We start from the raw sequence: 17,617 nt of genomic DNA on the forward strand, positions 1-17,617 counted from the left end.
CATCTGATAGGATGTGATTCTTGCCAGGGGCTGTGCTTCGATCCATTTGCTGAAGTAGTCGATAGCAACTACCAAATACTTCATCTGTCCAGGTGCAGTGGGAAACGGGCCGAGGATGTCAATCCCCCACTGGTTAAATGGCCAACTTACTACAGACTGATGAAGATGCTCGGCTGGGATGTTAATGATTGGTGCGTGCTTTTGGCATTGGTCACAAGTTCTAACCTTCTTTCTGCTATCCTCCCACAGACTCGGCCAATAAAAACCTGCTCGAAGTATTTTCTGTGCCAGGCTTCTTGCCCCCGAGTGTATGCCACATATTCCTTCATGAGCCTCGGCTAAGACAAGATCAGCTTCATTCCTGTCCAAACATTTCAAAAGTGGTCGGGAGTACCCCCGCCTATATAAAACGTTATTCATTAATGTGAAAAAAGAGGCTTGTCGCCGAAATCTTTTTTTATCTGAGATCTCTTTCGGAAGAGAGCCATCTTTTAGATATTGTATGTAAGGTAGTTGCCAACTAGTCTCATTGACCGCGTTTAAAGTGTTAATGATGTGTATGCTCGGCTTATCTAAAGTTGACTGTAATAGTGTTGCTGTTTGTGACTGTGTAGTGGCTAATTTTGATAAAATGTCAGCCCTATGATTCTGGTCTCTGGGAATGTGGCGAATTTCTATTTTTTGAAAACCATTTACCAACTGCTGAACCAGTTCTAAGTATTTCAATAAAAGTTGATCTTTAGTTTGAAAGACCTGATTTACTTGTTGGACTACTAATAACGAATCACAATAAACCTTTAAGCTGGCGATGTGTAAATCAATTGCTAACCTGAGCCCCGCGATGAGGGCTTCGTATTCGGCCTGATTATTGCTAGCTTTGAAGGAGAACCGAAGAGAATGCTCGAGGATTATACCTTCTGGACTCTCTAATAGTATTCCTGCCCCTGACCCTTGTGGGTTTGAAGCTCCGTCCACAAACAAGATCCAATCGGGGCTCTGTTCATCCATACATGGTTGGGTAAGTTCGGCCACAAAATTGGCTAAGTATTGGGATTTAACGGACCCTCTCGGTTGGTATTGGATGTCAAATTCAGAGAGCTCAATGGCCCATTTGATAAGTCTGCCTGCTAATTCTGGTTTCGAGAGGACTTGCCGAAGGGGTTGTTCGGTCTTGACAATGATGGTATGCCCCTGGAAATATGGTCGGAGTCGTCTCGAAGAGAAGACTAAGGCCAGCGTGAGCTTTTCCAGCCTCGGGTAGCGAAGCTCGGCGCCCTGCAGTGATTTACTTACAAAATAGATCGGCTGTTGACCTTCCTGCGTTTCTGTTACAAGGACAGAACTTATTGCCATATCAGTAATAGACAAGTATATATACAATGGCTCATTAGGCTTTGGTTTTTGTAAAACGGGTGGTTTTGAAAGGAATTGTTTTAAGTTTTGAAATGCGGCTTCACAGTTTTCGGTCCATTCAAAATGTTTGGTGTTCTTTTTTAAACATCGGAAAAAAGTAAGAGACTTTGATGCCAAACAGGGTAGAAATCTGGATAAGGCCGCGAGTCGTCCTGTTAGCCGTTGAACGTCCTTTATTGTTTTTGGACTCTGCATATCAAGGATCGCCTGACATTTTTCCAGATTTGCTTCGATTCCTCGGCTGGTGAGGATAAATCCAAGGAATTTTCCTCCGCGAACACCGAACGCACACTTTTCGGGATTTAATCTCATATTGTATCGTCGGATCTGTCCAAAAATCTCGGCTAGGTCATGAATGTGAGAGTTGCCGACCATGGTTTTGGCGACCATGTCGTCCACATAAACTTCGATATTCCGACCTATTTGGTTCTCGAAGACCTTATTCATGAGTCGCTGATATGTTGCACCTGCATTCTTTAAACCAAAAGGCATAACATTATAGCAATAATTACCATATTCAGTTATAAAGGCAGTCTTTTCTTTGTCAGATGGATGCATGAGGATCTGGTTATAGCCAGAATATGCGTCCATAAAGCTTAATGAACTATAACCACAAGAATTGTCAACTAAAGTGTCAATGCAGGGCAAAGGATAAGCATCTTTAGGACACGCCTTATTTAGGTCAGTAAAATCGACGCACATGCGCCACTTACCGTTACTCTTTTTTACCATAACAACATTGGCGAGCCATGTTGTAAACCTGATTTCTTTGATGAAGTTAGCGGTAATGAGCTTTTTGACCTCGGCAAGGGATGCAAGGCGTTTTTCCGCTCCGAGGTTTCTTTTCTTTTGGGAGACTGGGCGAGCTTCTGGGTTAACTACCAATTTGTGCGTAATAACAGATGGATCTATTCCTGGCATATCGGCAGGCGTCCAAGCAAATAAGTCGGCATTCTCTTGCAAAAACCTTATGAGTGATTCTTGCTCTCCCTTACTGATTGATGTCCCCATATAGGTGAATTTTGCAGGGTCCTCGGTTAGGGCGACCTTTGTTAAGTCCTCGTTTGGCATTGGCCGATCTTTGAAGTCGGCTCCTGGGTCGATTTCTGTCAACCTTGGCTGGTCAGGTTGTATGGAGTTGACCTGCACCATGTTGCTCTTTTTGATGGGCTTCAAGCTTGTATTATAGCATTGCCGAGCTTCATGGAGGTCGCCATGGATGGTTGCTACTAAATTATCCTGCACAGGGAACTTAACACAAAGGTGAATTGTAGACACGATTGCTGTAAATTTATTTAAAAATGGTCTACCTAATATAAGATTATAAGGACTAAAGCAGTCGACTACAAGATATTGAATGTCTTGTGTCTTAAATAATGGATGCTCACCGAGTGTGGTTTGTAACCACACGGAACCCAGAACAGAGACTCGCTCCCCTGAAAATCCGACCAAGTCTCCATGGTACGGTTGTAGAATTTTGTTACTTAGTTTCATTTTTTCGAACGTAGTAAAGAATAAGACATCGGCACTGCTTCCGCGATCAAGAAGTACTTTGCGGACTATTAAATCCCCCAACTGAATAGAAATCACCACTGGATCGTCATAATTAGGATCAGTATGATTAAAGTCGATTGAACCGAAAGTCATTTCTGGGAAATCCTGGATTGGGTGAGGAACTTTAGGAGCATCTGTAACGGCCAACATGGCCCTGTAAGTTCTTTTTCGGGCCGAGCTTGTATGTCCGCCTCCCGCATATCCTCCTGAAATACAATTGATAATTCCTCTGGGCTGGGCTGGTGCCTTATCTTTTTCTTTTGATGAGGGGCTTGCTGCCGCAAGGTCAGAAGCCGAGGTTACATTCTTCTGCATACGTCCTGTGATAAACTTGTCGAGATGACCTTGTCTCGCTAGGCGTTCTAGGAGATCTTTAGCGATCACACATTCATCGGTTGTGTGTCCATGTTTCTGATGAAAAGTACAATATTTGGATTTATCGACAGTCTTGGATTCCGGGTAAGCGCCGGCCTTACGAGGAGGCTTGATTAATTTGGAGTTGAGTATTTATTTGATAATGTCGTCTCTCTTTGCGTTGAATTGGGTGTATGATTCATAACGGGGAACTGGCTTGAATGATTTCTTACTGTCCCGGGGCTTATCATCATCCTTGACGGCGGCTGATTTTTCTGCTTTGCGGGCCTGCCGAAGCTCTTCAACATCTATCTGCCCCTTGGCTTTTTCGCGAAACTCTGCCAGGGTTCTCGATTTACTCACAGCAATTGTTTCTTGGAATTTGCCCGGACGAAGACCGCTTTTAATGGCATGGAGGTGGACTTCAGGATGAAGGTCGGGGATTCTCATGGCGATCTTCGTAAAACGTGTAATATAATCTTTCAGGCTTTCTTGTGGGCCTTGCTTGATGGTCGTCAGGTAGTCAGAATCATGCAAGTATATTGCGGATGCTGCAAAGTGATCCTCAAACTGCTTGGCTAGTTCTTGGAAACGTGATATTGAATCTGTAGGCAGAGAGCAAAACCAGTCAAGTGCAGGACCATCTAAAAAAGAGGGAAAACAACGACATAAAATAGGGTCGGATGCACCGTTAACGATCATAATAGATCGGAATTTTTTAATATGCTGCTTCGGGTCTCCCATCCCATCATAAGGGGTTAAAGTTGTTGGCAAGGTGAACTGTCTTGGGAGTTGAAAATTCATGATGTCGGCCGTAAATGGGCCAGTAGAGTTGTCGCGCTCTTCTTCCTCGGCGTTTGGTTGGGCCTCCTCGGTTCCATGGGCCCCTTCCTCCTCCTGTTGAGGTGTTTCGGAGACATGGGTCGGTATCGATTGGCGCTCATGATTTTCTTCTCGGTTGTGGCGATCATTGTTATGCTCCAGCCGAGCATTGACTAGTTGCGCGATTTGATCCTGCATTCTTTGATTTTTCTCCGCCATCCGTTGATTTGCTTGCTGAAGCTCAGTCACCATCCGTAGGAGCTCGGATGAGGTTGGGGGAGGAACATCAGCCATGAATGTATTTAGGGATTTTTTTGGGGCCTTTGCGAGTGGTATTTCAAGGTATGGCCCCACGGTGGGCGCCAAATGTTCTTGCCTTGTTATTCCGAGGTATAGCTCGTCCTCTGATAAGGTCGGCGAACTCCTGAAGTGGATCAAGATATACGTTGGCAGCGGATGAACAATGAGGGTGGGTACCTGCAAAAGCACTCCGACGCTCAAGTTAGTGTTAAATGGATGATAGATCTTAACTTAGAAAAATATGACTTACCCCTCTCGACTTTTCTTGTCTACTTTATATTAGTGTAAATGGTCGACCGTTTTCCTTGGGTTGTAACGCCCGGGAGGAGGATTAATTGTGAATCCGACGTTATTGGTTAATGATTATTTATGGTTATGATGAAATCATCGGTTATGATCGGATCTTAGGTGTTACCGAGCTATAACTTGTAACCGATGTTTACTGGTCATATCAACTGGTATCAATTCGGATGAATTAAATTATAATTCATCTAAAATCTAAGAACTCAAACCAAGTTCAACAAATTGTACCTATGTTTATACTTATAAAATACCACTAAATTAAAACCAAACTTACTTAACTTCTAAGAACTAACTCAACTTAGAGAATGAGGACTCTGTGAACTAATCCCAAATTCATACCTCTGAAAACCCATATTACAAAGAAACAAAATTTTAATTTTTCTTAACTTATCTTTTTTGTCTTTTTTAGGTTTGACTTTTTCTATATTCCACTCATAAACATTAGTTTACCATATATATATTGCTTTTGATGGTCGTGAATCTTTTGTATCTTCCTTATTATTTCTGGTTTTGGTTGTTGATTTGATATGGTATTTATTATGCTTTCAAAGCTCCACCTTCCTGATTTGGTGAGTCAAGCGTTTATTCAATTATATCAATAATGTTTTCCATACACTTCAAGTAATATATTTTTTTTATATTTTGGTAATACTATTTTAAGTAATATTTTTTAAAAGATATTATTTAACAATAAAAAATATTATTTTAATTTTAATAATATTTTTTAAAATATTATATATAGTTACGGTAATTATCATAATATAATCATATTACCTTTTAGAAATATACATGCTTAGAACAATAAATAATTATTGGTAAAAAAAAATATTCCCCAAAATATTAATTATGTCATCAAAATATCAAATTGATCACATGGAATTTAAAATTCCACCAACTAAAGCCCCAATTAAATTAATTAATATGAAAATGCAATGTTAAAGCAACAAAAGTACTTTGTGGTTAAACAAAAGGATTTTTTTTCTTAGCTACGTTATGAAAGTTCAATTCTTGTTTTTGGTATTAAAAATTGTTTAAAACTCTAAACTAGTTGTCTAATTTATTGAAATGATTACAAATTAGTAATGAATTAATAGCCATATTAAATCATATTCAACCATAACTTTGGGGTGGTGAATTAAAAAAAAACAGCAAACAGCCAAGTATAATAATAATAATAATAATAATAATAATAATAATAATAATAATAATAATAATAATAATAATAATAATAATAATAATAATAATAATAATAATAATAATAAAATAAATAAATAAATAAGCGAGGGAGGTGACCCATCGGCCATCACTGATTCATCACCAACTTCTTCAATCACCAACCACGGAGACAGTTTAGTCCCTTACCAAACGCTTGACGTACCACAACTTACTTAAAAAATAATTAGGAGAATGATTAGAAAATTTCTTTAAAACTATCTTATTGTTCAAAGAGTAAATGAAGAAAGAATTGTGCTATTTTTTCTCACAGTTTAGTCCCTTACCAAATTCTTGCAAGTTGTTATCAAGTTCACTCAGCTGGATGGTTTTTGTTTTGAGCAGAAAATATACATTTTTTTGCTATATTAATGTCTGTTATTAGTTGTTTTAATTTTTTTAAATATAAAACTTATAATTTATTTAGTTTTAAAATATTATTAAACACAATGAATAGTTAAATACTTTATATTAATAATTGATTAGGTTATTAAATAGAAACACATTTAATGGAAAAAATACCTGTAGAAACTTTAAAATAACATCATTAAATTTATAACTTTTATTGTAAGTTTTATTATTTTAAGTTAAAAGTGATTAAATATTTATTTTTTGGGTAAACAACAAAAATACATCTGAATTATTTTGTCGCTAAAAAAATCTCTAAATTTTGTTATTAATAAAAATATTTTTAAATTATTTAAAAATGTGACAAAAATATATATTTTATTTTATGTTAACAAAAAAGAGTGATGTGATAAATGAAATTTCATATATGACAATTGACAAGTGAGAATCAGACGTTAACAAGTGAGATATGTCATGTTTTTTTCATTAACAAAATATATATTTAATTATGATAAAATATTATTAATACGTTTTTAAATTATTTGAGAATATTTTTTTCACTACAGAAATAATTCAAAATTATACTTATTATTTATTATCTTACTAACTTTATATTCCATTTGATATATCAGATATTTGTGTTGTAGAAATAGTTAGGTGAAAGATAATGCAAAATGTTGTTAAGAGGCAGTAGTGTTTTGTTTTCACATTCTGAAATCTGAATTGAATTGTTTCTGTAATGAATCTGAAAACGGTGGCGGTTTGGTATGTTAGTTGGTCACAAAAATTTGTTATAAATACGTCGAAGATCACTCCTCACTCGTGGCGCTCTTCTCTCTTCTTCACACACACAAACAAAGAATTGGTCTCTACAACTCCCACAATTCAAGGGTACGATACGACACTCCCTCTCCTTCGTTCATCAAACTCCATTTTCCCCCATTAAATATCCCTTCATTACACGCTCTTCACCTTCCTTAAGCTTCTTTTTCTTCTCTTTTCTAACTAACTACATTTTTTTTTGGTTTCTTATATTCACTTGATAACACATTCGTTCATTCTTATTGTTATTGTTGTAATCCTGGTAAATGTTAACGCTTACATGCATGCGCCCCATTCTTTTCGATTCTGCAAGATATTTTGTGGTTCCGATTCGGTGATTATTTGAATTGTTTTTAATCTATAGATCTAACCATAGCTTTTGCTCTCCCAAATTCATTTCTTACACTTCAATTTTCATGGCTTAATTAGTAATAATAATGATAGTAATTCAACAGTGTTGTTTTCAAACATTGTAATTTATGAACATGATTTGTTGTAAGGAAATGGATTCTGTGTATCATTTTGTTGAATTTTTTGCAACCAATTTAAAAGATCATAATTTTGGGCTCTCATAATTGAATAACCTCCAACTGATATGTAACCTTGAAAAATAAATAGAAGCTTATGATTATTGAGTTTTTTTGTTCTTAATTTCTTTATCCTGTATGTGCATGTTCTGTTTGTAGGTGAATATGTTATAAGAATTTAAACTAATTATGTATGTGTTAAAAAATAAAATAGATTTGAGCATTCCTAATATCCCTCTACAAAATCATAACACATGTGACTAGTCAATTTAATTTGAATGACTTTATGGTTTTAAATCCAAGTTCACTCTTGGTAACTGTGTTTCAATATTGTGTTTTTGCTGTTTATGCTATTCTATTGAGACCTTGGTGCGGATTATGGTTGTATCTGCTTTATTTTCTTCAATTATCTGCAATTTTTGCTGTTAGCTTATGTAAACTTCTTATGTTGTGTTAATTTTGTAAAGTTTCACACATAAACAACTGAGATTTGGTTGCATATTCTGTCCTGATGTACCAGAACAATGGCATCCCATATTGTTGGATATCCTCGCATGGGCCCAAAGAGAGAGCTAAAGTTTGCTTTGGAGTCATTCTGGGAGGGGAAGAGCAGCGCCGAGGATTTGAGGAAGGTGGCTGCTGATCTAAAGGCATCCATCTGGAAGCAGATGGCAGATGCTGGGATCAAGTACATCCCCAGCAACACTTTCTCATGGTATGATCACATGCTCGACACCAGTGCCTTGCTTGGCGCCGTTCCACCCAGATATGGTTGGAGTGGTGGAGAGATTGGGTTTGATACCTACTTCTCCATGGCTAGAGGTAATGCCTCAGTGCCTGCTATGGAGATGACCAAGTGGTTCGACACCAACTAGTAAGTGATGAATAATGGCTATTACTTTTTGTTGTTTGCTTTTTCGTGATGCCATAGTTTTATTGATCAGAATTCTGATCTGTTGTATATGTGCATTGATCCAGCCACTTTATTGTCCCTGAATTGGGACCTGATATGAACTTCACTTACGCTTCCCACAAGGCAGTAGACGAGTACAAGGAGGCCAAGGCAGTATGTATTATTTGTATTAAAATTATTCTCATTGACTATTTATCACTTGGAAACGTTAGGTTAGGTATTGGGAGCTTACTTAAGCAGAGATTTTGAGATTATTGCTATAAGTAAATTTCTTTTTGTTTTTGGTTAATTCCATCTTTCATGTGCCAACTTTTTGTTCTACGTAACGTAGTTCATTACAATATTGAATACTTAATTTCTTTTGCAGCTTGGAGTAGATACAGTTCCAGTCCTTGTTGGTCCGGTAACATACTTGTTGCTCTCTAAACCTGCCAAGGGTGTTGATAAATCCTTTTGTCTTCTTTCTCTTCTCCCGAAAGTCCTTGCAGTCTACAAGTAATGATTTAACTTGCATACAGCTATTAAATTTTATACCTTCGTGATTATATTCATGTTATTTCTCTAACTTGCTTATAACTATGAACTCAGGGAGGTTGTGGCTGATCTTAAGGCAGCTGGTGCTTCATGGATTCAATTTGATGAACCTGCCCTCGTCTTAGATCTTGAGTCAAAAGAATTGCAAGCATTTACTACAGCATACTCAGAATTTGCGTCTGCTTTATCTGGATTAAATGTACTTATTGAGACTTACTTTGCTGACGTGCCCGCTGAGGCTTACAAGACCCTCACATCTCTAAGTGGCGTCACAGCATTTGGATTCGATTTAGTCCGAGGAACTAAGACTCTTGATTTGATTAAGGGTGGATTTCCTAGTGGAAAGCACCTCTTTGCTGGAGTGGTTGATGGAAGGAACATTTGGGCTAATGATCTATCTGCTTCTTTGAATACATTAAAGAGTCTTGAGGGCATTGTGGGTAAAGGTATATCACAATTACACATTCTATGCAAAATTTTGGGAGACCTCTGCAGTTAATATAGTCATATGATATCCTTATTTTCTAAATGGTGTGCAGATAATCTTGTTGTGTCCAGCTCTTGCTCACTTCTTCATACTGCTGTTGATCTTGTTAATGAGACCAAGTTGGATAATGAGATCAAATCATGGCTGGCTTTTGCTGCCCAAAAAGTTGTTGAAGTAAATGCGTTGGCTAAAGCATTGTCTGGTCAAATGGATGAGGTAACGTTCATTCTACTTACTGCAGTTCACATTAGTGATTAGACATGATAAGTTTTTAAATAACTGGATGATATTTGTAGCCCATAAAATTGTAGCTTCTTTGTTGCAGAAACTACAAATATTCACAGCAAAATGAAATTGTTATCTCTCTTCCAAGTTGTTTTTGTTTTACTTTTTTTCTCTCCCTAATGCTACGTCATTCATGTAATCATCTTCTTGTGGTTTCCTTTCCAGGCCTTCTTTTCTTCTAATGCTTCAGCTCTGGCTTCAAGAAAGTCTTCTCCAAGAGTGACTAACGCAGATGTTCAGAAAGCTGTGAGTGCTTATGTTTTGTTGTTTCGGTTCTGATGCTCATTTTTGTTTAGTTGACTCTGGTGAAATTTATTCTCATTACTTATGACTTCTTTCCTTTCCCTCTCAGGCTGCTGCTTTGAAGGGTTCTGACCATCGCCGTGCTACGAATGTCACTGCTAGACTGGATGCTCAGCAAAAGAAGCTTAACCTTCCAATCCTTCCGACCACCACGATTGGATCCTTCCCTCAGACTGTAGAACTGAGGAGGGTGCGCCGAGAATACAAGGCCAACAAGTAACATATGCTTAGAGTATCCAGACTTGTTTATTTGAGTATGCCCTTTTTTATTTATTGACTAATATTCTACTTTTCAGGATCTCTGAGGATGAATATGTTAAAGCAATTAAGGAGGAAATCCGCAAAGTTGTTGAACTTCAAGAAGAGCTTGACATTGATGTCCTGGTACATGGGGAGCCTGAGGTCCGTTCTATATTCTTCATCTCTCTCTTTCTGAAGAATATCATGCTCTTCCTATACTTTCTAACCATAATGCGATGTTTCCAATTCCAATTAGGCTTCCACTAATTACTGATCTCTTTTGTTGCAGAGGAATGATATGGTTGAGTACTTTGGTGAGCAACTCTCAGGCTTTGCCTTTACTGTAAATGGGTGGGTGCAGTCTTATGGATCCCGTTGTGTGAAGCCACCAATCATCTACGGTGATGTGAGCCGCCCAAAACCAATGACCGTTTTCTGGTCATCAGCTGCACAGAGCATGACCAAGCGTCCAATGAAGGGAATGCTTACTGGCCCCGTCACTATTCTCAACTGGTCTTTTGTTCGTAATGATCAGCCAAGGTATATACCCAAGGCCTAAAAGAATAAACTTCAAATACATTCAGGAAAATGGAAATAACTTGGAATCAGCATGTTGTTAGTCCTAAGATGGTTTAAAAATTCATCTACAGATCCGAGACTACCTATCAGATTGCCTTGGCTATCAAGGATGAAGTAGAAGACCTTGAAAAGGCAGGTATTACTGTTATCCAAATTGATGAGGCTGCTTTGAGAGAAGGTTTGCCGTTGAGGAAGTCGGAGCAAGCCGATTACTTGAAGTGGGCAGTTCATTCCTTCAGGATCACCAATATTGGTGTGCAAGATACTACTCAGGTAGGTCCCAATTACAGATTTGTTCTGTTTTCTATTTTTCTTCTACATTCAATAATCTTGTATATATTTGGCAGATCCACACCCACATGTGCTACTCAAACTTCAATGACATCATCCACTCAATCATTGATATGGATGCTGATGTGATCACCATTGAGAACTCACGTTCAGATGAGAAGCTACTATCAGTGTTCAGAGAAGGAGTGAAGTATGGAGCTGGAATTGGACCTGGGGTGTATGACATTCACTCCCCAAGAATACCACCAACGGAAGAAATTGCTGAGAGGATCAACAAGATGCTTGCAGTGCTTGAGAAGGACATTTTGTGGGTCAACCCTGACTGCGGGCTCAAGACCCGCAAGTACCCGGAGGTGAAGCCTGCACTCACAAACATGGTTGAAGCTACTAAGGTCATCCGCAAGCAGCTTGGCAAGTGAACACTGTAGGAAAGGAGAGTATCAGTAGCCAACAGAGATGGTTCTGCTTATATTTGCTGTTTTGTGTGTGTTGAAATAACCGAGTTTTTAGTTTATAAAAGTTTTAGGTGCTTAGTTTGGGGATGCTCTGAGCAATTCTTCCCCCTTCCCCACCGAGCCTTATACTGCTAGATAAACATTTTGTATTTTTTTAGCATTGCTCAATCTTTATTGATATGCAATCGCAGCTATTAGTTTTGTTCCATCCAGTATAATTGGATTCCGATGTAGCCTTGTTCACCAATCTTGAGAGAAGAATATGAAAGCTTCAGTTTATAAAAAAAAAAATTATGTTATTGTTTTGGTATCCCTGAACTTCGCCTTGGTAGATGATATCAAGTAATGCTTCAGAGTGTGTACATGCAGAAAATACTCCGACTATCAAATCAATGTTTATTCCAGCTATATTTTCAAAAATATAAGAGAAAGAATTAGAATCATTCTACCTCTTTGCCTTATTACCCATGTAATTATATAATTTAGATAGAGATACTGTTCACTGTTATGGTTACAAACATTATCGATGTATAATCCGGTTTAAATAAGAATTAGTGTATATTATTATTTGGTATCAACAATGTCCCAAAACATCCTTTTATTCTCTTACAACTATTCAGTTGTTAGTCCGACCTATGATGAGCAGATCGATTATTATAAAAAAATTCGGTTATTCTATTATATCAAGTGTAACTATTTTAATGTAAAAAGTTAATCGAAAATCGGCCTGCCAAACCAGTCTATGCAAAGTAAAAATCCCTTGACAAAGAACCTATCAAAACATATAGCAATCCATTTGCCTTTTTGGCTTATGGGAATGGAGGATATCGTAAAAAACTAAAAGAACTTATTAAAATAATAAATCATAAAAACATTAATATTTAATCAATTTAAAATAATAAATCACAAAAAAATTGTTTTTTAGATTATATATAAAATATATTATTTTATTATATTCAATTTAACTTTAGATGAATCTCAATTGAACTTTGAGTTTTTAATTTTATTAATTTAATGATTGGTTTAATTTTTAAAATTTTAATTTTATTTGAGAATTCTTTTTTCTACTTTAGACAAAAAATTCATAGTTACCAAAAGAGTACTCCTTATTTGGGTGTAAAACTGACAATTTTAAAATTTTACTCTTAAACCAAAAAATAAAAATCAAATTTTATTAACCAAAAAAAAAAAAGAAAAATTTTCATGATAGGGGACCAATAGAATATAAAACTTTCTTACTAGTAAGTATAAAATGGTCAAAGTGTTGGTATTTCCGGTGCCAAAATTCGTACGAAGTAGTAATTCTTCCATTAATCAATTAAGGAAATTTCCTGTTCTGTACCAAATCTAATCCCTTAGATGCAGACACCATACAGATTTCTAAGAAAGTCAGCATGAAGACTCTACCCTGAACAATTGAACCTGAGAGATTCCTGATGCTGCAGCGGAAGCACGTGAGGCGGAGGTAGGTAACAGTAGCACTTCCATAATAAAACACTAAAATAGAGTGACAAAAGAATAATTTGGAATCAGAATTCAGAAAGAAGGCACCGCACACCCACAATACGAAATGTACAAAACGAAGGTGCAAGAATTGTGCCAGAAGAGGTCATGGAACTTGCCGGATTACGAAACCACCAGAGACGGCCCCGATCATAACCCTCGCTTCACTGCCGCCGTCACTGTTAACGGAATCCGTTACGAGACGCCGTCACCGTGCCGGAATTCGAAGGAAGCTCAGAACAATGCCGCTATGCTCGCCTTCGAGCATCTCTCTTCCCAACAGCCCTCCGTCATAAACCCTTCCCCTCCTCCTTTCCCCCCAAAGCCCAGGCTCATGCTTAGGCCCAAGCCCAAGCCCAACAACATTCCAATCACCGGCACTCCTACTCTCCCAGGCTTGGATTCTTTCCCCCAACCCACCCTCTTCCCGGGACTCTCTTCTTTCCCGCAGCATCCTTCTCTCTTTGCTCATTCCGCTGCTTCATCGGCTCCTTCGCCTCACTGTACGTCTTTTCTTTGCATTCTCAAACATTTGTGATATCAAATCAGTGATTCTGATAATGAATTGGTTTTTTCCTCACTGAAATTATCTGATTTTGTACTTGTTTGAATTGAAGATGCATGGATAAGATCTTATTGAACATTGTTAAAATGAGATTGATTTTGGTATATTTCAGGTACCCCTGGTATCAACAACATACTACCCACAAGTAAAGTGTTGCCACAGAAATTAGAAGGAGGATGCCAAATTTCTCAGATAACTGGCCCTGTTACAGCTGCTAGAGATACCGTGACAACAGCAGATCGGAAAAGTGAGTTAACTGCTCTTTCTCCGCTTCCTTTTATTGTTAGTTTGTTTGATTAGTTTGACATTTAATTTGTTTAGCATGCTTATATGCTAAAATTATTTCCATAGGTTCTTTCTTTTCTCAATTTAATGATCCAAAATGATGAATGATTCACAAGTTTGCATGTGGTACGAAATTTGAATTGTGATTTGACAATTCTTGTTAGTATTGTATCTATTTAGTTATGTATATATTTATGCATGTGAGTGTATGATTGAATGGTGGACCAAAATTTGTGGTTTATATCTTTTTTGTTGATACTTGTTAAGTTGTATAAATTCTAATTTGTCATTCTAGGAAAAAGACTTTAGCTGTAGTTGTCTATTTTGATTAGGTATATTTCATGATCCATTTTCTTGTATGACACTCATGGTTTGATATAGTTGGTATTCCATATATACACATATTTTAATTTAGAAGTTTTGTTGTTATATTCTCTTCCCGTTGTATTTGTTACAGGTATGGCACACTTGTACAAGAATCAACTACAAAACTATGCTCAAAAGCAAAACCTACCGTTACCGGTGTACACTTCCGAGTGGGAGGGCCCTCCTCATGCCATGCGTTTCAAGTGCAAAGTCACAATTGATGGACAGACCTACGAATGTCCTACCGCCTTTTCTAAATTGAAGGATGCTGAACATGCAGCAGCTGAAGTTGCTTTATTGTCATTATTGTCGGGAGGATTTCAAGAGGTTAGTCTTAATCACTTGTAGCCATTTATTGAAATTTCTTGTATAACATCTTAATTCTTTTTCTTAATGCTGCTTGCATTGATATGATTTCTGAAAAAATTCAGGATAATTCCGTGTTATACAAGAACCTTTTACAAGAATTGGTCCAAAAGGAAGGATTTAGCCTGCCTGCTTATAATACAGAAAGATTTGGCGAGGCTCATATTCCGATATTTATTTCACACGTGGAAGTTGAAGGGGAGGTTTTTACTGGACAAGAAGCCAAAACCAAGAAACAGGCAGAGATTAGTGCAGCAAAGGTTGCATACACCACTTTAAAAGAAAGATCTGGCGAGGCTCATATTCCGACATTTATTTCACACGTGGAAGTTGAGGGGGAGGTTTTCACTGGACAAGAAGCCAAAACCAAGAAACAGGCAGAGATTAGTGCAGTAAAGGTTGCATACAGCACTTTAAAAGAAAGATCTAGCGAGGCTCATATTCCGACATTTATTTCACACGTGGAAGTTGAAGGGGAGGTTTTCACAGGACAAGAAGCCAAAATCAAGAAACAGGCAGAGATTAGTGCAGCAAATGTTGCATACACCACTTTAAAAGAAAGATCTGGCGAGGCTCATATTCCCACATTTATTTCACACGTGGAAGTTGAAGGAGAGGTTTTCACTGGACAAGAAGCCAAAACCAAGAAACAAGCAGAGATTAGTGCAGCAAAGGTTGCATACACCACTTTAAAAGAACGAAAAGGTAGTTTCATAGTTTTCCATTTTATAATATGTCCATAAATATGGATCTGAATATTTATTGACCTATGGATGCTGAGGACTGATCATCATTGAAATGCAATAAGTGAACTTCTACACAACTTAGGTTCCTACTCTTGCTGCATATTACATGTAGAACCCTCTGAATCTAGCCATAGAAAATAGATAAGCAGCAAGAGGAGGATTAAATGAGCTGCATATTCCATTAAACCAACTGAGGCAGGGAACTCTGCTTTAGTTGTTTATTTTTTTAATTATTTTTTGCATTTAACTCCAAATAAATGTGACTATATAGAATATTTGGAACCTGTAAAGCACAAAATTCGCCAAAGAATTTGTATTGTTACTATTATTATATTTTTATTAAGGTGCAAGCGCCTGGTATCTTGGTATTTACTCTGAAATGCTGGTTGTTTTATTTCTGCTTGGTGTTTTGATCAGGCAAGTCAGAGCAGAGTTCTTTACTCCCTTTGTTAGATCATCCGCAGAAAGCTCCTGAACCTGAGTCATTGCCTGACTGCTCAGATTCAACTGTCCAAACTGAATTCCAGCATCATGCTAATCCAAACTATCCTGTAATTCCTGGAGTAATCTCATCAAGCCAACCTAACAAAAGTAAGGGTAAGTCCTCAAAACTATTTTCATTCTTACTCGCTGCCCTTTTCTGAAACAAGATTGTGGGAAATCTCAGAAGCTTTCCTGAATTTTGTAAATTCTCTGGTATCTTAAGGCCAAATACTATATTCTTTAGCATTCGAGAATATATAAGTTAGATCATAATGTTAATGATAAAGAATTAAGAATTCAAGGTAAGATCATTATAGTCAATCTATTAAATAACTAAACTGCCATTAGCCTTTTTTGGGACAACAACGAATTGGTAAGTTTGCAATGGTTTTTCACTTGGTTGCAAATACAGTAGTAAACAGAATCCAATATGCTCTTAGAAAGTCCTGCTTTTAGTGTTATTGTAGGTCTTTTTAGATCAGAACTTCACCCAATTCAATTAATTAGTTCAATGTCTAGCTTATCACTTCAAAGACAGCAAAAGGTTGCTTTCTAAACATCTATTAAAACTGTCTTGGTTTGTCCATCATATGGTGGACGATATGCTGCACTCAATTTAAGAAAGGTTTTGGACAATTTCCAGGAGCGCTAAGCATAAGAATCCTTGAGGATGCTGCAGTTTCTGGCCTCCCACTGTTGATGTTTGGAAATGTTGTGCTAATAGCTTTAGTGCCTTTTGCCACCTATAATGACAGATTTTTCGCCTTTGTACAGTGACCTGTAGCTACATAAGGGCATGATTGATTTCCTTTATTATTTTCGATGTTTACTATATTTATAATTTTGCGAAGAAAAAATAGAAAATATGATAAATAGGATTTTGTTGTTTTCGCTTTTCCTAGTTTTCAGGGATAAACCGATTCAGTTGATTTATTGTGCGTAATTCATTGATAAGTTCATTTGACACAGAAAAACAATGTGTTAAAGTTTGCTGTAACTCTCTGACCAAAAAAATAAAAGAAAAGAAGAGAAGAGTTTGTGCTAACCCATGCACTGCCATTCCATCTCCAGAGCCCGTTGTTACAAAGAAGAAAGGGTCCTCCTCTGCATCTGGATGTGCAAATGGCAGCATGAAGGACTCTTTCTCATCAGTTGTCAAGGCGGCTGCAGCCACACCTTCACTCTCAGACAGCAAGAATGTGGCTTCCAACACAAACAATATGCCTTCCACTGCATCAAGCTCCCCAGGACCCAGAAAAAGGATGGTAGTTTACTCGCGGGAGACTAATATGGAAGTTGAAGGAGGTGGCACTTTGATGCCAATTAGTGATGACAAATGGGCTGCTTACGAATATTCCCATTGAGAACTAAATTGGTAGAAGAATCTGCAGACTTGCTTGTAATGTGTATCATAGTTTTGCGAGTCTGAAATGGATTGTGTTTGGCAAGACCATGCTATTTATCAAATTTGGGGGATCAAATCTTTAGATGAAAAGAACTTTAAAGGGCGTAACTAATACTTTGAATATAATGAAAAAAAAGAACTTTTTTAAGATGTCTT

The 17,617-nt window shown here is 37.3% G+C and overlaps 2 protein-coding genes across 7 annotated transcripts; both read left to right on the forward strand.

Moving 5' to 3' along the window:
• Positions 1-6,949: 6,949 nt before the first annotated feature.
• Positions 6,950-12,052, forward strand: LOC112716846 (5-methyltetrahydropteroyltriglutamate--homocysteine methyltransferase). Its single transcript, XM_025768864.3, has 12 exons — positions 6,950-7,197; positions 8,176-8,529; positions 8,634-8,721; positions 8,936-9,063; positions 9,157-9,548; positions 9,642-9,805; positions 10,040-10,120; positions 10,227-10,393; positions 10,474-10,579; positions 10,707-10,957; positions 11,068-11,269; positions 11,344-12,052. The coding sequence occupies exons 1-12, from the start codon at positions 7,046-7,048 to the stop codon at positions 11,704-11,706; spliced, it is 2,448 nt and encodes an 815-aa protein (XP_025624649.1). The 5' UTR covers positions 6,950-7,045; the 3' UTR covers positions 11,707-12,052.
• A 787-nt stretch (positions 12,053-12,839) lies between these two features.
• LOC112716847 (uncharacterized) lies at positions 12,840-17,609 on the forward strand. Of its 6 annotated transcripts, none has more exons than XM_025768867.3 (6): positions 12,840-13,748; positions 13,923-14,057; positions 14,553-14,788; positions 14,893-15,532; positions 15,991-16,170; positions 17,128-17,609. In XM_025768867.3, exons 1-6 carry the CDS (start codon positions 13,313-13,315, stop codon positions 17,418-17,420), a joined length of 1,920 nt encoding a protein of 639 aa, XP_025624652.1. In that variant the 5' UTR covers positions 12,840-13,312; the 3' UTR covers positions 17,421-17,609. The 6 variants fall into 6 exon arrangements, with proteins under 6 accessions (XP_025624652.1, XP_025624654.1, XP_025624650.1 ...); XM_025768869.3 differs by having other exon boundaries at positions 12,999-13,748; positions 16,700-17,609; XM_025768865.3 differs by having other exon boundaries at positions 12,999-13,748; positions 17,026-17,609.
• The last annotated feature ends 8 nt before the right edge of the window (positions 17,610-17,617 follow it).

This window comes from Arachis hypogaea, chromosome 10, assembly GCF_003086295.3.
Source record: "Arachis hypogaea cultivar Tifrunner chromosome 10, arahy.Tifrunner.gnm2.J5K5, whole genome shotgun sequence".
In the NCBI taxonomy this organism is placed as follows: domain Eukaryota; kingdom Viridiplantae; phylum Streptophyta; class Magnoliopsida; order Fabales; family Fabaceae; genus Arachis; species Arachis hypogaea.